Source organism: Amphiprion ocellaris, chromosome 2 (genome assembly GCF_022539595.1).
Source record: "Amphiprion ocellaris isolate individual 3 ecotype Okinawa chromosome 2, ASM2253959v1, whole genome shotgun sequence".
Lineage (NCBI taxonomy): Eukaryota > Metazoa > Chordata > Actinopteri > Pomacentridae > Amphiprion > Amphiprion ocellaris.
The window spans coordinates 17052220-17070916 of record NC_072767.1 but is presented as its reverse complement, the minus strand read 5'-3'; the positions used below and the strand labels follow the sequence as shown (position 1 = coordinate 17070916).

General features: G+C 40.4%; 1 protein-coding gene across 14 annotated transcripts in view; it reads right to left on the bottom strand.

The window, feature by feature from the left end:
* The window catches only part of LOC111583585 (SRY-box transcription factor 2), a 201601-nt gene that overhangs the window by 34263 nt on the left and 148641 nt on the right, over window positions 1-18697 (bottom strand). For 5 of the 14 annotated variants that reach the window (XM_055018375.1, XM_055018376.1, XM_055018381.1 and 2 more), the window contains one exon: window positions 4142-4193. The exons of the other annotated variants lie outside the window; for them this stretch is intronic. In XM_055018375.1, the coding sequence (XP_054874350.1) occupies window positions 4181-4193 (13 nt within the window). In that variant the 3' untranslated portion in view covers window positions 4142-4180. The remainder of the gene's footprint in view (window positions 1-4141; window positions 4194-18697) is intronic. 14 annotated transcript variants of the gene reach the window in all.

Sequence of the window (18697 nt, the reverse complement as noted above, 5' to 3'; positions counted from 1 at the left end):
CACACATATGCACACAGAAATCCCAACACACACACACAAAGACAGCTAGAGGTACACAAAAGGCCTGGGCAACATGCACACATGCACTCACACATACAACCTGCTGCTCCTGAGGACCCTGGAAAGCGGTTGGGATGGACCCAGCACTCAGAGCCACTCAAAGCCAATCAAAGCTGATGATAGCTCAGACATTTACACTATCCATCCATCCCCAGCCTCTCTTTTTCTTTCTCACACACACATATGCATGTGCACACAAACATTTAAAAAAAAAAAATGTCAGGTGATCACCATCATCGTTACCACGTCACTCATATGTGCAGAGAAAGAAGAAAAACTGAGCAGGGAAGGAAAAAACTGAGCAGGGACAGTGTAGGTGAGCTCCATATACACAGATGACAACGGTGTAGCTGTACGGTTACAGAAGGGAAAGAATAATTCACAGTAAATTCTTTAAACAATCATTGGACTTGGTAAACCTTTAGGGAAAGGCTGGCTGGCAGGTGAAACACAGTGTGTTAAAATTGAATTCAAAATGAAATTGCATCAGCGGCTCTCTGCTCCTTCCTTTGTTTTACACGAGATGTATGTATGTTTAAAATAAACTCAAACGAGCAAAACATTTTCAGAAATATCTAATTATTCCCAACTAACCATTCAGATTACTACTGATGTCTTCACTTTAACTGTGGTGATCTTTCTACAGAGTTTTCATATATTACAATAACACCACACTTTAAACATAAGTTCTGAGCATTTTGAATGGATGTACAAAGAGATACAACATTACAAAAGCTACATTGTATTTATCTTATTGTACATAAAGACTTGTTTATAAACTGCAGGATTTTTTTTGTTACAGTGACACTGTTTTGATGGTCAATAGCTTGTATGAGTTGGAGTTTCATACAAATGAACAGATATTTGATTTGCACTTGTTCTTTTCGCACTCATTGTTTGCACAATTAGCAAAAATATACAGGAGTTAATGACCTTGACTGTAATCATCCCGATTTGTTAAAATACACATAAGCAACTTGATGTGCTTTTGTTTCACATATAATTTTCAGTTTTTGAATCTCAAAAAGATAGCTTAGCAGAGGGTCTGCATGTGAAAGTTATTATACAGTCAGATGAAAAAGATTCATTCAGTCATCATGAACTATGAGCTCAGTGATATAATAAAACAGTGTTTTATTAAAACTATTTATTAAACAGAAACCTTCTGAACACACACATTAATAATGAAACACCTGGAAACCAGCTGCGCAGCGATTGCTTTTATTTATCAGATTGCTGCTATTGCTAGAAGCATATTCTACTTTTTATATGTTAAAACTAAAATAGAAAACATTCTGGGCAATTTTGTTTGACTGGAAGAACCATTAAGTTTACTATATGTCCCTTGAAAATTCAACATGTCTTACAGAAAAGTTGCAATAAAAACTAGAGACCATCTTGCTGTAGGATCACATCAGCCATGACACCTGTCAGTGTGTACTCATGTAATAATGTAGTAATTGCTAAAGTATTACAAGAGTGCTCATTACTCATGGGCGTACATCCATCTTCCAACCCAGCTTTCGTTTTGATCTCAACCACACACCTGTCAAGTTTCTTGGCTGCATCTTGGATGTTTGTGACACACAAGTGCTGACAAAATCCGTCCACAGACTGACAGAAAGACACATAAACACCTGCCAAAATACACAAAACCGCCTTTGTGATAGTCCTCGTTACAGTAGGTGTCTCCTGGAGGACATTTTGCCATGATGACATACACACACAAACACACACTCAAGCTCACAAGATGAAACCAATACCAGCGTCACCAATGCGGCAAACAAACATCTATGAAGATGCAAGATGAAAAATGATCGACATGCATGATCTTAATTTAGGATTCTGAAACTGGCCTTAACCCATAACTGCATCACAGTAAGGATCTGCACATTTTATCTCTGCCTGTGTACTGTTTGTCCCTTTGTGCAGTTATCAGTGTTGATCTGTTGTGTTATTATTGTCTTATTTTAGTAAATTAAGCTAAATTAAGCTGAAGTTAGTCATAGGTTAGGTTGTATGAAAGTTCACAATTTTTTTTGGCTAATGTGCTTTCCCTCAAAGTATTTCCTATAACCTCAGATAGGAACTTACCATATTTCCCCAAATGATTCTCAATAAAGTTCTTCCCAACAAAGTCTTACATTAAGCAGCTGGCAAAAGCAACAAGTTCTAAAATTAGAATAACATGGGAACCATATATATATATATATATATATATATATATATATATATATATATATATATATATATATATATATATATATATATATATATATATATAGGGGTCCCCCAGACAATTTCATGTTTTCCATGTAAACTCACACTTTTATCCATGTGCTAACATAACTGCACAAGGGTTTTCTAATCATCAATTAGCCTTTCAACACCATTAGCTAACACAATGTAGCATTAGAACACAGGAGTGATGGTTGCTGGAAATGTTCCTCTGTACCCCGATGTAGATATTCCATTAAAAATCAGCCGTTTCCAGCTATAATAATCATTTACCACATGAACAATGTCTAGACTGTATTGCCAGACTGACTATCTCTCTCTCTCTCTCTCTCTCTCTCTCTCTCTCTATATATATATATATATATATATATATATATATATATATATATATATATATATATATATATATATAAAAAATTTCTATAATTATTTATTGGTGAGAAACAGATTAAAGTGCAAAACAGATCATCTGTCTGAAGTAATAAAGTAGCCATAGTTGTAGGTTAATTCACACATATACAACATGCACGGCTGCTTCAGCGCTCACTTACACTCAAACCCATTTTCCCAACAGTTGAAAACTTTTTAATAAGCTTTTAATGACCACTCCAAGTACACGCCCTGTCCTCTGAGTCCTGCTTCTTTCTCCCTGCCTCACTCACGCACACACACAGAGGGTCCTGTCAGGGCTAACTAAGCGCAGTGGCGGGCAGGGCAGCGCTTGGATTGGCTGGACAGGGGTTGCCGGGGGTTACGGTGGATTTGGTGGACCACCTGCTGAGCCTCAGCCGCCAACTGACTGAAAACATTTACATCAGAAACCACCCAGGATAGAGAAAGAAAAAGAAAGCCAGAAAAAAAATAGGAAACAGAGTAAGTTTGTTCTCAATATTTTTCAGGGAAACGTTACTCGAATCATCACAGCTGTAAACGGATTGAGTTTTATTGGAAGCACCATTGATGCAGCCTTGATGGCCTTTAAACAGAAGTTCCTGCAGTGCTGGAAAAGTAGACATTTCTGCCCAAATCATCAGCCCCACAGTAAAATGCTAGATATCTGACTAATTCTGCCATTTTTAATGCAGCAGAAAGTATGCATGAGCTCAGTTTTACAACCTGTCTGCTCACTGGGGTTTTACAATATGTTCCAATGAGGGGGCTGCATCTGCAGCGGCAGTGTGGTGGCAGTGGAGGACTTCAGAGTTTGCTCGGAGTGCAGCAGTTGTCTGGGGCTGATGGACTGAAACTGCTGGCCAATACCAGTAGTAGTGTTTAAGGTGTGAGTCCACACACAGCCGGAGCTGTTTCTGTGCACGGGGAGAGTTTGGCCTCGAGTCAAGGCAACAACAAAGTTTCATTGACAACAGCACAAAAGTTTGGTAACCGTTGGACCTCTGCTGGGCCAGAATTAATGTTTTTGTTTTTTAGGGTGTCTGTACAGTGCTGCTCCTGCACCAGTTTCTGTGTCTTATATTCAGCTGTTTATAAAGTAGGGTTAGTTTCACGCTAATCGACTACAAGTTAAAATGCTGCTTAGATCTTAGTGAAACACTGTGAAAGCATTCACTTCACAAAATTAACATTTTTATCTCAATTTAATATAAAAGCATGTTGTTAAAACTATTGTAATTCTGCACAACAATGGGAGTGGATAAGTCTGCTGTAGGAAAAGACCTGATTTGTTTCTCTGTCACTGCTTTTATGGAAAGTAAAACCAATTGTCAAGTATGTTGTGGGAAAGAAAAATTTACTGAAAAGTAAAGAAATTTTGATCAAACTAAAACCAACCACTCTAACTTGTAGTAGCATGTTTTACACAGTGGAACTGATTTACTCACTTTACGTTTATTTTCCTAAGGCTGCTCCAATTTTCTACTGTTTTTCAAAGATGGATACTGTGAAACACATATCAGCATAAATCAGTCACTGAAGTGGAAGTTTAGTAATCATCACACTAAAGGGATGGAAACGATCAGAGCTGCTGGACTGCAAAAAATTCAAATACAACAATGTCCGATATCACTCGTAATCAGCTTAATTTCAATCCCAGAAATCTAAAAAGTTCTGGCACCACAACTGTTTTAGAAGCGGAGCTTTGCAGTGGCCCTTGCCCCTCCAAAAACATCAAGTCCCCCTCCTGATCCCCTCATGTATAAGGGCCCAGGCCCATATGGGGGTCCCCTCAACAGCCCTACTCTGTCCTGGGCCGTGTGTGTGTGTGTGTGTGTGTGCGTGTGTGTGTGTGTGTGTGTGTGTGTGTGTGTGTGTGTGTGTGTGTATGGGGGGGTTTACTCTGACCCGCAAACTGACCTCCTCCAACTTCAAACTGAATACTTCTGGCAGTTACCACGACGACAGAGCTCTCCAAGCCTTATCCTACTTACTGAGACGAGACGAGGAGCGAGGAAGAGGAGGAGGTGGGAGGAAGGAGAGAGCAGGAGTGAGAAAGTAAAGAAAGAGAAGAGAGAGAGGGAACGGTGTGGACAGAGAGAGAGAGAAAGGGGGATGCAGAGAGAGAGAGAGGGAGGGAGGGAGGGAGGGCAGCCAGGCAGAAAGCGAGAGTTGCTGCTGTTGCATCTCTGTGTTTTTCATGAGTAGACAGTTTACTGGGAGATTATTCACAGTCTGGTATTTAGCCTTATTAGGCCACTGCTCCCAACGCACACTTCCCCTCCCATCACCCACAGCCACACCGAGGCATTTTTTGTGTTTATTTGCTTGTTTCTAGATTATTTCCATCATATATTCCTCATCCTCACATAGAACACATAAATCTTTATTAAGTGCACATTGTGTCCTCTTGTGCAGCGGGGAAAATAATTCTGGATGTCCAGGAATCCAGAAGTAAAAGTAATTTACTGCAATGTTGGTTTACTAAATGTGGTAGCTCTTTCCAAAGCTTGGATGGACATCAGACTCTCCTGCTTGACTCCTGAGTGTAAAGATGAACAAGTGTGTCAAAGGTTCAAGTAGGTGTACATAAAAACTAAAAGTCCCTTTCTGGTCAGTCTTTTAAACTGTAAAAACTGATCTCTGTGTATAAAAGTTACACACTTCATGTCTTAAAATAATTTAGATGGAACTTTACACAGTTGCTTTCTCTAGAATCTGTAGTTCTACGTAGTTCCTGCCTTTCTCTCTCTCCACCCACCCCTGATTATTCCAACTCGAGCACACCAGCTCACCTTTGACTCTGCTCAAACACCGGAAAACTACTCTGCACTGCACAATGACAACTTGTGATACTGGAGTAATTTCATCACACACGGTCAAACTGGAAACCAATTCCGAAGATGACAGAATAATGATACAGAAAGTTCCACCCTCCGAGCTGACAGGATATTTTCCTTTTGTTTATGGCATATGAAGTCCTGGAAGTCTTCCAAAAAACATTTTGGTCAAATAAATCTCATCACAGAATCACAGAGCTACTACAAAGTTGACAACTTAATGGATGCAGAGTCTGAGAACTGAAAGCGTTTATAGATTCTAGAAAGGGTTAGAGCAGCTAGATTAAGGTTAGGGAGAGTTTGTAGTGGTGGGAAATGAGCAAAGGTGTTTTGTTTGCTAAACCTATCTACATCTGATCTTCTTTTCATGACTCTATAACATCATCACACTATGTCCTCTTTAAGGATAATCCCCAGTCATTCATTTAAACCCTAAAAACTCATCTTTGTCATCGATACATATTTAGAAGAACAAAACTAATCCCTTTATGCTTTCAAATGACTTAGATGTAACTCCACACTGTTGTTTGCTCTATAACACACAGATCTACAGCTCCTGAATCTTTCTCCACACACTCCTCCCCACTCACGACAGCTCAAGCACACCAGCTCACCTACAATTCTTTTCGAACACTAACACTACTTTCCTCCATACAATGTCAAGTTGTAAAAAGAGCGTAATTTATCCATACATGTTCGTACCAGAAACCAATTCTAAAATAATACAGAACCCTCCACCCTGCAAGTCAACAGGACTGGTTCTTTTGCTTTGTTACACATGAAACCCTGATATTTTGAATCTATATTTTTTAGACCGTCATTGGTACACTAGTGAAAATGGTCAGGCATGCTGTTGACTGTTTATTTTGCTCATCATATGTCTCTTCATAAATAAAAATAAACACCATATGGACATGCTAACCAAACAGAAAACTTGACTTTCACAGGAAGGGTTATTTAAGATCTCCAAAAAACATTTTTGTATTTAGCGTTTACTGTCAAAAAAAAATAAAGAAAGAAAAAGAAAGTGAGCTACAGTGTCTTGTATTAAAGTGAGGTTAAACCTATCAACACAATCTCTGTGACCTTCTTCATCTGTGGACTTTGTGATTCTATACAAACATTAGACTATTTCCTCTTTAAGAGGACTGTGTTATTTTAGGTGTTTTATTGATTATTGTTGTTATTATTTTACCAGCGTATGTTACTAAATAAAAAGTCAAATATTAACATAGCAATCTGAATTTGCTAAAGCTGTAATTTGTATAGCACTCGCAGCCAAGACTAGTATTGAAGCATCATTGTGGTTATCTTGCTATCTACCAAACTGATGGGAAGACAGCTGAAATAACGGTGCAAATTCATAATACTGTTAAACTATTCAGAAGTCTTCCTTGTTTCTTTGTTGAAGAATATTAAAGATTTGACTGCATTTACAGTAGTGGAAAATATGCTTGATAATTTCCTATTACTTTACAATCTCTTATTTTTGCATCAATCAAAATGCTTGAACTTTTTCAGGCTATACTTCTTCACAGGCTGTAAACACCTTAGTGCATAACATTTTATGGTTATTAGCTTCCTTTAAGTGCCACGGAGGCCTCCTTCGGTGCTGTTAAATATCCTGTCGGCCTGTTAGAAAACGTGACCAGAGGGCCATTCCTGCTTACGGAGACTCACGCACATCAAGAGTCCTGTCAGCTACACTATGTCTGACGTGGACAGGAACAACCAGAGAAAGATGGAGAGTTAAAGAAAGGAGGCCTATCAGGATTGTGCGTCTGTGTGTGTGTGTGTATAATTGTAAATGTTTGACTGCGTGTGCATGCCATGAGAAGAGCAATTCAAAGGGATCTGATGGAAGACGACTCAAAATCAATAGTCTCCATGTTTGTGTCCCGAGGCTCGCTGTCACTCACCGGCCCAGAGACGGAGGTGATTGATCCATCTCTGCTTTAATCTGTGCTCAACAGCTTCACCTGGCTCCTTCCCAAGACCACAATTCTCTACGTACACGGAATCAGCCACAACTCTCAGCGCTGGAACAGTTGGCAGCGGTTAATGCAGCAAATGTCCTGCCTGTCCCGGCACTGCCAGTGCTGTTGAATCACCTCACATAATAGTGAAACATAAAAAGGACACAGCAGCATGTCCTGTCCCTTTCTGCACTGACTTATTCAGGCCTGTCCTGTCCTACCCCATGCAACAACGTTGTTTTTTGACTCCTGTCTTATAATCCCATCTTGCCGTGTCTTCGATGTCCTGTCAGCTTGCTATTTTCTTGTCCTGTCCCATCGTAGCTGGTCCTTCCTCTTCCTGTAATGTCCTTTCACACCATGTCTTCTCTTGATCTATCATGTTATTTATTGTTCTAAACTGTCTTGTCCTTTCCTGTCTAGGTTCGTCCAGTTTTATCTTGTCCCATCCTCACCTATCACAACCACCTCTCATGTCCTGTCCTGATTCATTCTGTACTGTATTGTCCTATCATATTAGAAAATGTGTCCCATGCTGTGTATGTTCTACATTTTTGTCAGGATTATACTTTCCTGTGTTAAATGGAAGGTGGAGACAACTTCTGACATCTGATGTCTATATTCCTTTATGTAAGCAGGAATCATTAACTGCTGTCTCTTGCATATTTTGACTGCTAGGCTGTGTCTCTTTTACATCCCATATTGACTTTTCTAAGTTCCCTACATGTTGATGTTGCATTTTATGTCCTGTCAGTTTCATTTTGTTTACACACATTGTGCACAGTTTTGCTTTATTTCATCCTTTCACTATAATTTCAGAACACATTTTTTATCCTCAACTATTTTCTTCTTGTCTTTTCTACTATGGGGAACTTTGTTGTGTAACACTCTGCTTTATAGCCATGTTTCATTAAACACTTTGTATTTTCTGCTATTATATTGATAGACTGCCAAAGATTCTGGGGAAGTCTATCTATCTATCTCCCCTTTTATCACTAATCTTTATTGCCATTATACTGTCATAATGACTTAATGTAACGTGTATAGAGATTATTGTGTGGATCATCTTAAACATCAAAAACAAGGAGTGTGATCTAATGTGTGTCCTGTGGGACCCCAGTGGGATAGAGGATGATGTTCACATGAAAGCAGCGGCTGTGAACATAAACTGCAGGCTGTCCGGGCTAATAGTCCTGAAACCTCCCTCAGGGCAGCGTTGCACGTTTGAGCTCCGTCAGTCGGTAAATCGGTAAATGATCCCGGCTGTCATTTAATCAATATGAACAGGCAGCAGCTGTCACACATCATCATCTCCCCTGGGGGTCGTTGTCAAGAAGCAGCATAAAAAAACACAGGAGTGTGTGAATGTGGGTGTGTGCGCCGCCTTTCGTGTTTCATCGGATACATTTTTCATAGGTCTTCATTGTGACAATTGGCCTGATTGAAGAGCATCCTCTGGTTTCTCAGTGTTAAAGCAAAGGAGGCTATACTGACAGAAACACACAGAAACAATGCACTGATTGACAGAAATTAATTGTCAACAATTCTGAAAATGAATTCATCAATTAATTCAAGTCGAGTCAACAATGTGTAGATTTCACCTTTAAAATGTAAGAATTTGTTCTGTTTCACAACACTGTAAATGTATTATTTTAGGGTTTTAGATTGCTTATTGGATAAAAGGAGAAATTTGAAGATGTCCTGCGGCATTCATTTTCCACCATTTAATAAACTAAAAAATAAACAGAAAATAAATCAACAGATTGAGTGACATCGAAAATAAAAGATGAGACAACATTTGCTGCTGTTGGATGAAAATATGAAACATTTTTAAATCTATAGCTACAATATGGCTTCAACTTAAGCTGTCTTTATCTTTGACTTAAACTGAATAAAAACATGATGATTTTTGTGCCCTGAGAGAAAAAAAAAATGTGCCAAATCACCTGATATCCCCATATTATTCATTGTTTTCTTGAGATGACAGGAAAGCTTTGAGGATGTTATACTCTGAGGGGTCCTCCTCTCCTTTCCTCTATCCTCCTCTCCTTTCCTTTCTCTCCTCTTCCATCCTTTCCTCCGCTAACGTGAGACAGTGAAATCTCATCCAGCCACTCTGCCTGCCCTTATAGCCAGCAGGGAGGGACATGTCATTTCACTTGTGTGCATGTGTGTGTGTGTGTGTGTGTGTGTGTCCCTTACTGCCCAACACACAATGACGAGAGCAGCGGGAGGAGGCAGGTGGGGGTGGGGGTGGGGGGGTGACAGGGCTCTGATCTCTCAGATAGGGAGATAGCCACCTGATTCAAATGGCTCGCTTGTTCCCGGCAGTCACTTGATCGGCGTGTGAACTGACTCCTCTCTTATTTACAATCAAATGCTGCTGCACTGACCTGCCCAACCCAACCCAGGCCAGACCTCTCTTTCTCTCACTCTCTCTCTTTCTGCCCTATATTTGCCATGTCTCTCTCTCCTCCCTCCCTCCCTCATGCACACCCACACGCATACAGGTGTATTTGGGAAAGCTGTGATGGAAACTTCCAGCGATGAGGCTAGCTGTAACTATCATGCAATCTTTTGAAATATGAGCTCAGGTAAAGTTCAAGTTTTCACATTGATTTTTTTTTTCCTACTCTTTATCAGCATTTGATATCTCATAATAGTGGTCTTTCCTTAGAAATATCTTGGTTCACAGGAAAACATGAACCTAGCAGTAACACCAGCAAGTTTGTTCAGCAGGGAAAAAAGTGAATAGAGCAGAGTGACAAGAACAAAAACACAATTACATGTGCTAGTATGTGAAGCAGAATTTATCTAAAACTCAAAGATGCCTGCTACGTTCAGGTGAACAGTTGCATTAGTTACAGAACTAGATAAGTCCGAAGGTTTCTCAGAGGAAAAACAATATAAAGCTTCAGAAAACTATAGCCGTGTTTAAGTGAGGAAACCTTTTTTTTTGCAAGTGCCAAGAAATAATTAAAAACTGCAATGTATAGAGAAATCGTATCATATCTTTCAATCTAAGATCTGACAGTTTTAAGATATCAAACTTTTTTAAATATTATTTCCGGATATGGCTGATTTCCTTTTTTTTAAATCAATAAACATTAATAATAAATAATCTCAGTTTGCTCCTATTTGATGTACTATGCTAGAAGGACTCAGTCTAATCTAATCTAATCTAATAGGTGTTTTGTGACTACTTTTAAGATAATACACAAGATTTTGCTACACTTATTTACCCTCCATGCAAAAAGGATTTAAAGCCTTTCTGAAGTGCTGATTTCAGGGGTGAAGTACCATGAAATATTACTCAATTAAAATACTAAAAAATGTCCTTATTGTACAAAAGTGAATTCACAACTTGTAGCAAATAACAAGCAGCATTTGAGAGTGGAGGAGAAACAGCTCGAGTGTGCTGCATCTGCCTGTCTGTCTGTAACTGTCCTGTCTGATTATCGCTCCCAGTTGGCCCTGAGGGGACACCCACACTGAAAGAGGCCACTCTTCCATTCAACAACAGCTTCTGTCAGAGAGACGGAGAGAGGGAGACCTCAGAGTCACCAGCTCCAGAATAGCCTGATAGTGACTGATGCAATCAATCGAAATCTACGCTACAGTCAACATGATCGACTGGGAACGAGATTTAGCGCATAATAAAAGGAAGTGGCTCTTCGTAGGAGCTGAACAAATGCAGAAACGTAAAGAGGGAAGGGCCCGCATGATGTTTGACTCCTTTGAAAATGGCATGTTTCAAAAATTACAGATAAGATTTGAGCCAAATACAGCCTCGTGTATTCCCAGAGACATAACTGCATCTCAGAAAATCAGTGGTGTGTGAGGTTTATATGTCAGCGCCGTATTAAAATGGCATTTCGCCGCATGTATACCGCTACAGTTTGACACAGATCAGCCATGACACAGTCGGCACCAGTCAAAACAAACTGATGCATGGACATTTATTGTCTAAATGTGCGGCTCTGTCATGTTGGATGCAGTGTCATGTGTAAGATGACAAGAAGTCTGATGACATTAAAGTATTATCTGTGATATTATTATGGCATTATTATCATCTTAAAGACTAATGACGGCAGTAAATCTATCATGTAAGGGCTTTTGTAAGACGCTGTTAAATGGTTAATAACTTGACAACTGGGCACTCTTATTGATATCAGTGTCGTGCTCAAGTCAAGTGTTGCTTATAGAAAAATATGTTCAGGTATGTGTCATTTATTTTGCTTACTGGAATAAAGAGTAATCGGAAAAAAAAAACAGAAAACTGGATTCAGCAGCTCAACTCGTTCAGTGAAGAAAACAGCTTGAATACATATATATGCCCATACTGCCACAAATTCAATAAAAAACACAAAATGAATGCAGAATACAATGTAAGCAAACCAGCCGAGGGTCACGGGTCAGATGAATAATTCACTACTGAAAGAGATATGGCATTTCCACATGGAGGAATGTAATCTGGTATGTCGGTCTGTTTGTCGACATGATTTGTTATAACAGCCCGGCATCTCTGCTCTGAAGGGCCTAAATACAGCAGCATGTGTCTGTTACTGAGGCCCAGGACACTAAAACACTTGGCAAATGACATTTAAAGGATGCTTTTATCCACAGATGCTTTAATCTGATGTGCCGCTTCGTGAAGAGAGGAGAAAATAAGTGAAGGGAAAACACAAGTGGGGAGTGTCTGGAGGATGACTTTGGCCCACAGCTATGTATACCTTGTGTGTCTATGTTTGTGTGTAGAAAAGGGAGCTGTCATGTTGATGTCAGCGCAGCCTTTGAACGACTACACTATCTCTGTGACAAGTTGTAATGTAAGCCTCCCCTTAAAAACACATTAACACCTTGTCTTGTGGGTCAGCTTCAAGAAAAAGTACACACAGACAGATACATACAATAGCAGTGCTGACTACTGACATGTTGAAATATAATCACCTCCAAAACACTGAATATTAGAGAAACTGGCTGCTGGTCCAAAATTCTGAAAAGTTTGTTGAAATTTGCAGGTGCATTATTAAAAGCAGCTTAAAGGTTTGAGAAGGGGCTTAGATAATGAAAATAAACTGTACAGTATAAAACACATTTTAAATCATTATCAGTATCAATGACTGACTTTTGATGTTGACCAGTTTTGCATATCTATGTATAGTACAATGAAACAAACCCGAACACTAAAGCCTGATGTTCTGTTTGGGCTCCAGAAGACCACAGGCACTCTTCAACAGCTCTAAAGACTTTTTGTGAAAACTATCACACATCCTAAAACAACACATGGCTTTTCCTTGATGGTTCTTTGTGTATTTCATCATCAAATCACAGAAGTATTTTGAGGTCCACAAAAGCCTCCTAGACCAGGTTACAACAGCAGAGCCAACAAATGATGAAACATGGCATGTAACACTCTGTCACTATTCCAGAAACAAAGTTAAACAAATCTGTTCAGGTTGCATTTCATTGGCAGCAAACTATACATTTGACTGTATTTCATTTATTTATCTGTTTAGGGATTTAGATGTGATGTAATAATCAAATATAATACATGTTGTATCCTATTTTTTTACATATTATTGTTCATTGTTGTTTATCATTCAACCCAATAAAGTATATGGACATTAATAATGCCACAGATTTTACATAATCCAGTTGTTAGTAGTGTGATTTGGCTTCTAAGATTTAGATAGATAGATAGATAGATTTTAATTTAAACCTACTTTTTTGTTTTATTCTAACTTCTTTCAGCACTTATTTACTCTCCAACAACTCTCATCTCTTCCAAAAGCCACACCTTTTTTTGAGCCATTTAGACCCACTTTTTCTCAGCATACATTTCTGGATGTGTCATATTCTAAAATAGGACAACCCCCTCCTCCCCGTTTAATGTGCGAGTGGAGTTGTTGGTCAACAGTTGGGTCGGGGGCCAGGCAGAGGGAGGGTGGGGGGCCGCAAACAATGGACTGTGCTGTTGTGGAAGGAGAGAGAGAGAGAGAGAGAGAGAGAGAGAGGGAGAGGGAGAGAGTCAGGCTGATGACAGAGTGAAAGGGGTTAGTGTCTGTGCTGGGAAATGAGACCAGAGGAGGGGGGTTCCTGTGTCTGTTGGCTTGTTAATGATGATTCAGTCCCATCAGCTCAACAGTCTTCTCTATCAAAGAATCTCTGAATGCCTACAAACCACCTCACACTGTTCAGCAGCTCTGGAACAGGGACATTACCAGCAAAATGACTTACTTTATCCAACATGTAAAAATCCAAGCGGATCACCTGTTGGCTCTGACACATAAATTAACTATGTAGGAGCAGAAATTAAAATCAGTTCAACAAACTGAATTGATCTGCCATGCATTTCCTATGAAATCAAATATTTGTTTTTCAGCAGTTTCGAAAGCTAAAAACGCCTTATAGTGAGTAACAAACGTGGTTTGAAGTTCACAGTGAGTGAACGAAAATCTATTTCCTCCACATATCAGACAATAATACATGGTTGTAGGTGGTGAGTGCAGGCCGACAACGTTATTACTCATCTAAAGACTAGATCCAGAAGCAGAGAAATCAGAACACGCTCTTAAAGTGACCTGATTCAACAAGTGATGCAACATCTCAGCCAACGGGATCGAAATCTGCATCGGGGTGTGTTTGACCGAAGAAAGGCCACTCACTGCAGCAATGATCGCCTTTTTGTGTCTCCGAAAGTCACCCAACCCGTCCACTCTTCCTCCCCGCTCCCCTCCCCTCCCCTCCGGCTCTCCCGGAGCTGCATGAGCCGGTCCTGGGTGGCAGTTCGCCTGGAAACCCGTTGATATTGTTCCAGACGAGCGGCAGTAGGGAAACTGTTGTTGTGCTTCAAAGTCTTAAGAAAAAAAAATGTTTTTAGGGTCTGTGCGCTCAGCTATGTAACGAAGAATTTTATAGTAGTTATTTTTTAATGCGGGTGTCATTTCAGTGTTGGTAATTGACGTCGATTTTTTTGTATCCTAATTTTGCGTTGATTTTTCCAGAGAAGCTCTATGAAAAAGGGGGCAGGATTTTTTCCAACACTGGATGTGCTGACTGACCCCCCACCCTCGTCCTTCACCAAACACAGTCTCCAAATTTCCGCACAACAAAAGCCCAGCGGACCGTGCGCCACTTTCACTTGGAGCTGCAGGACGCGCCGCTGCTGCAGTCACCTGTTGCTTCAGCAGCAGCTAAATAAATATCCAACAGCAAAGACCCAGATAAACAAAAACACCAAAATCACTTGCATTTTGATTTTATTCACAGACGGTTTGTTTGAACTTAAAAAGCCCCCCAGTGTCCCTTCACACTCAGCCTCTGCCCTCTTCTCACTCTTTTTTTTTCCAGGAACCATATAGCTCATGAGTGAAACTCTTGAATTGGAGCTGCATTGTTCCTCTTCCCAACAGCAGCCAGCAGCTCAGCAGCCAGCACAGCCAGCCAAGCGTTTGACGTTATTAAATAATAAAGAGAAGCTGATCTGCTAGCATTGTTGTGAAGGAAAAAGGCCAATTAGCTTGCCGTTATACTGTCATTATGGCTGTATTAACTCGAATTTGTTATAGGACAATGTGCATATTGACACTTTGCATTTGGCTTTTTTTTTGTACTGTAGGGGAAATTAGTCTGTACATTAAAATGCGTAATTGGCGATTGGATCCGCACCAATTATGGTTTTCAGTCTCAGCATTTAAAGAGTCACACAGTAGTGAAGGCATAAAATATAAACGTAAATAAACTTAAAAGGAATAAAGGAAAACTGGTGTAATTTAGTGGTGGTGGGGGCTTGGTTTATTATCACCTATGAGATTAAAATTGATTAGCAAGAATATACAACGGAGATGTTAGAGTTTATGATCCAGTGAAAATATTATAAGTGGCCAAAAAGAGTGATAGATTAACTCGAAAATTGCTTTTTCTTTTATTCTCTTTTTCTATTTTTTGGTAATGAGTTGATCTGATTTTCGAGCGACCCTGCGTATTTTCTGGCAGCGCACGGATCAGTTTTAGCGCACAGCAGAAGGGTTTCCCAGACAGGCTACAGTAGACTACAACAGGCCTCATATTGTGGCTCTTCTCAGAGTAAACCCCCTCCACTCACACACCCCTCCATCCCTCTGCCTCTCCCCTTTCTCTCGGCCTATATGCTAATCTGTCCAAGAAGCAAAAACAGGAGTGAAAACACAGCCTCCATCAACACACTCCAGACAGACCCAAATCTGGCAGAGAAAAGTCACATTTCACGTGATTTCAGGACACCTGAGAGGCCTTCATGGCTTTTTCTCCATAACATTTTCTAATGTTAGCTGTCTGATGGAAACCAAAATAGTAAACAAGAAAGTGCAGGAATATGTGAAGTTTTACCCGCAGCCATGAGTGTAAAAAAAAATGGTTTCTCAGGCATTTTACAACTGCCAGTCACAGCCAAGGACGATTATGAGGCATGACACAGATTAAGTAATGACAGGCAGTCAGTGATTACTACTAAAATGAAGGGCCCGAGACAAAACAGGGGAAAAAACAACTGAACAGTTAAAACTATGGAAAATGGTAGTTTAAAAAGAGTTCATGTAAGCAGCATTCTATTAGTGGAGCTGAATCCAACTCTACCGGTGCACACAGTTTAATCCATAAACATTTGATTTACCATATTATAATGCGTAATTGAATTAGATTTTACGCGAAAACATTGTATCTGTGGAACGATCCGATGAAGTAAAAACCAAACCGATGGCATACAGCTCTTTGCACATTCCTCCTCCGCATTAAGTTAAGACTAAGAGATAAAATCGCTGTTTTTGTTTTTAAGAGTCGTGATCTGCTGCAAACGGTGCATTCCTTTAATGATGGCGCTTCTATAAAGCTGTCAGCATCAATGAGCAGAAATGATAAACGGAGCCCGAGCCGCTGGTGACGTGGTGGGGGAAGAGGGGGGAGGAGGGGGGGGTGGGGAGTGGGGGGTAGTGTTGGGTGGGTGAGGGTGAGGGTGGTGGTGGTGTGGGGGGGTGTCGCAGAGGCCTCTAGCCTCTGAGAATGCAGGCCGAGAGCAGCGCGAGGCTGATGGCATGCTGGTCTGTGTCAGTGTGTGGTCCTATTCAATGGCACTGTGTGTGTGTGTGTGTGTGTGTGTGTGTGTGTGTGTGCGTGTGTGTGTGTGTAGAGAGGGGTGAGGGGGGGAGGAGAGAGAACCCCCTCCACACACACGCAGCTGAAACACACGACAGCTCTCTGCTCTGACAGTTTTTTGCTATTCACCCATTACTTGCTGTAAGGCAGGGATGTCGGGCAGCCTGAAAAACACTCGAGAGGGCTGCAGAATAATGACACGACAGGAGGAGAAGAGCATCAACAGTGCGTGTTTGATTCTTATTATTATTATTATTTTAGAAGTTTTCGGTTTTCATTTGCTCAGAAACAGTCCCGGAGGAAGCTTATAGATTGACTTCACTCACTGTGACTTGCACAACCATCCTGACATGGCACAGAAGCCCCCATTTATCAGTCGTGTCATGTATTTGTCTGATTTAACTTCGCTGGAAATGTGGGAAACATCACAACAAGCAGTTTTTTGTTTTTTGAATTTTGACAAAAAGTCTGTTTGTGCTCACGTGTTATTAAAATGAACTAGTAAAAATATAGTTGACTTGTTTTCTGGGTAGTCTTTCTCTTAAAAGCCCGTGCGTAATTTGGCGATAAGGACTGTGGACCAATAAAAAGCTTCAAGGAGGCTGAAAGAGCAACGCTTTATTTCCGTTATTAAAATATAGCAATTCCTCTGGGGTGATTTCCTGATCATGGAGGCCTGTAAGATGTCAGATTTTGTGCGCTGGAAGAATCACTTCTATCTGAGGACCGGAGTAGCCTTAGTGCGTGGCTGACGTCATGCGCCCTCCTCCTTATTATCCGCAGCGTGGTGAAAAAGGAAAGTGGCTCTCGTGGGATTACAGCCCACTAAGCTCGCTTTGCGTGAGCGTGCACGCGCGCGTGTGGGTCAATTGACCTAATTTCAAAAATCATATAAGCTCAACAACAAACATATGATTTGGACTGCGGCCAGGATAAGGCTTTAAAACAAGGACCGAAAACTATGTTCTCACATTATTAATTAATAGTATCTTCATATAATTTTTTTAAAACAAGAATTTATTGTATTTTTTAAACTTAAAAAAATTAGGAGGCCTGTATGAGCTTTTTGGCCTTGTTTCTTGTTTCAAAATGGATCATGACCTGCTGTGACCAAGCCAACTGGGTTTTGCGCACTGATAGAAAATAGAGCCACTTTTGGTTGCCTGGAGTTCTTAAAACACAGGAAGACGTTTGTAATGAAATACGCCAGTGTTGTGATAAAGGCACACTCATACGCCAGGTTATCATAGATAACATCTGGGAGCTTTTTTAACCGGGGCAGAAAAAAAAAAAAAAAAGCTGAGGCGCGCGCTTACCACCTGTTGCAGGACAAATATCCTCGAGCTGCGACAGCCAGACTCTGCACGCGAGGAACAGAAGGGGAGATGGATGGATGGATGGATGGATGGATGGATGGATGGATGGATGGATGGATGGATGGATGGGAACACCTTGACCGGGCCTCCCAGCTTCTATCTACACCACACACAACACACCTGGTTGCGCCATTAAGGACATTTTAAGGAGGATCCTCTCCGCCTTCACTATAATTTTCCTCATATAAAACGTAAAAAAATATTTGGCATTTAAATTCCCTCTTTATTTGAACCACTGAGGCTTCTTGTCAGTGCCATGATGGATTCTGTCCTCGCAGTAACACCACATGAGGTGTAACATTTTGGACACTTGATTCCCTGTATCACCTGGATCTCCACTGCGCTGTGCTGTGCTGTGCAGCGCCTTTATTTAATGTTTGAACAGGAGCGCCACTGAGCTTAAAGCGCCTCTGAGATTAAATCAGATTTTGGAAAGCACAGGGGCTAAATGCGGGCTAATATTTTTCTACTGAGATAGCGCGATATCAGTGTTTTCAGAGGGAACATTTACCGTGCCCTAGTTTGGGACTGTTTGACTTCACTCACATGAAAAAGGAACTAATTTATTAATCTAGTTTTCCCTTTTAAATGAGAATGTTTACAGGAAAATATGAATAAAGAGGGACAATTGCGTGATTTACTTGGTTTCTAATAAAAATCTAAATACATCAGTATTATTAAACAC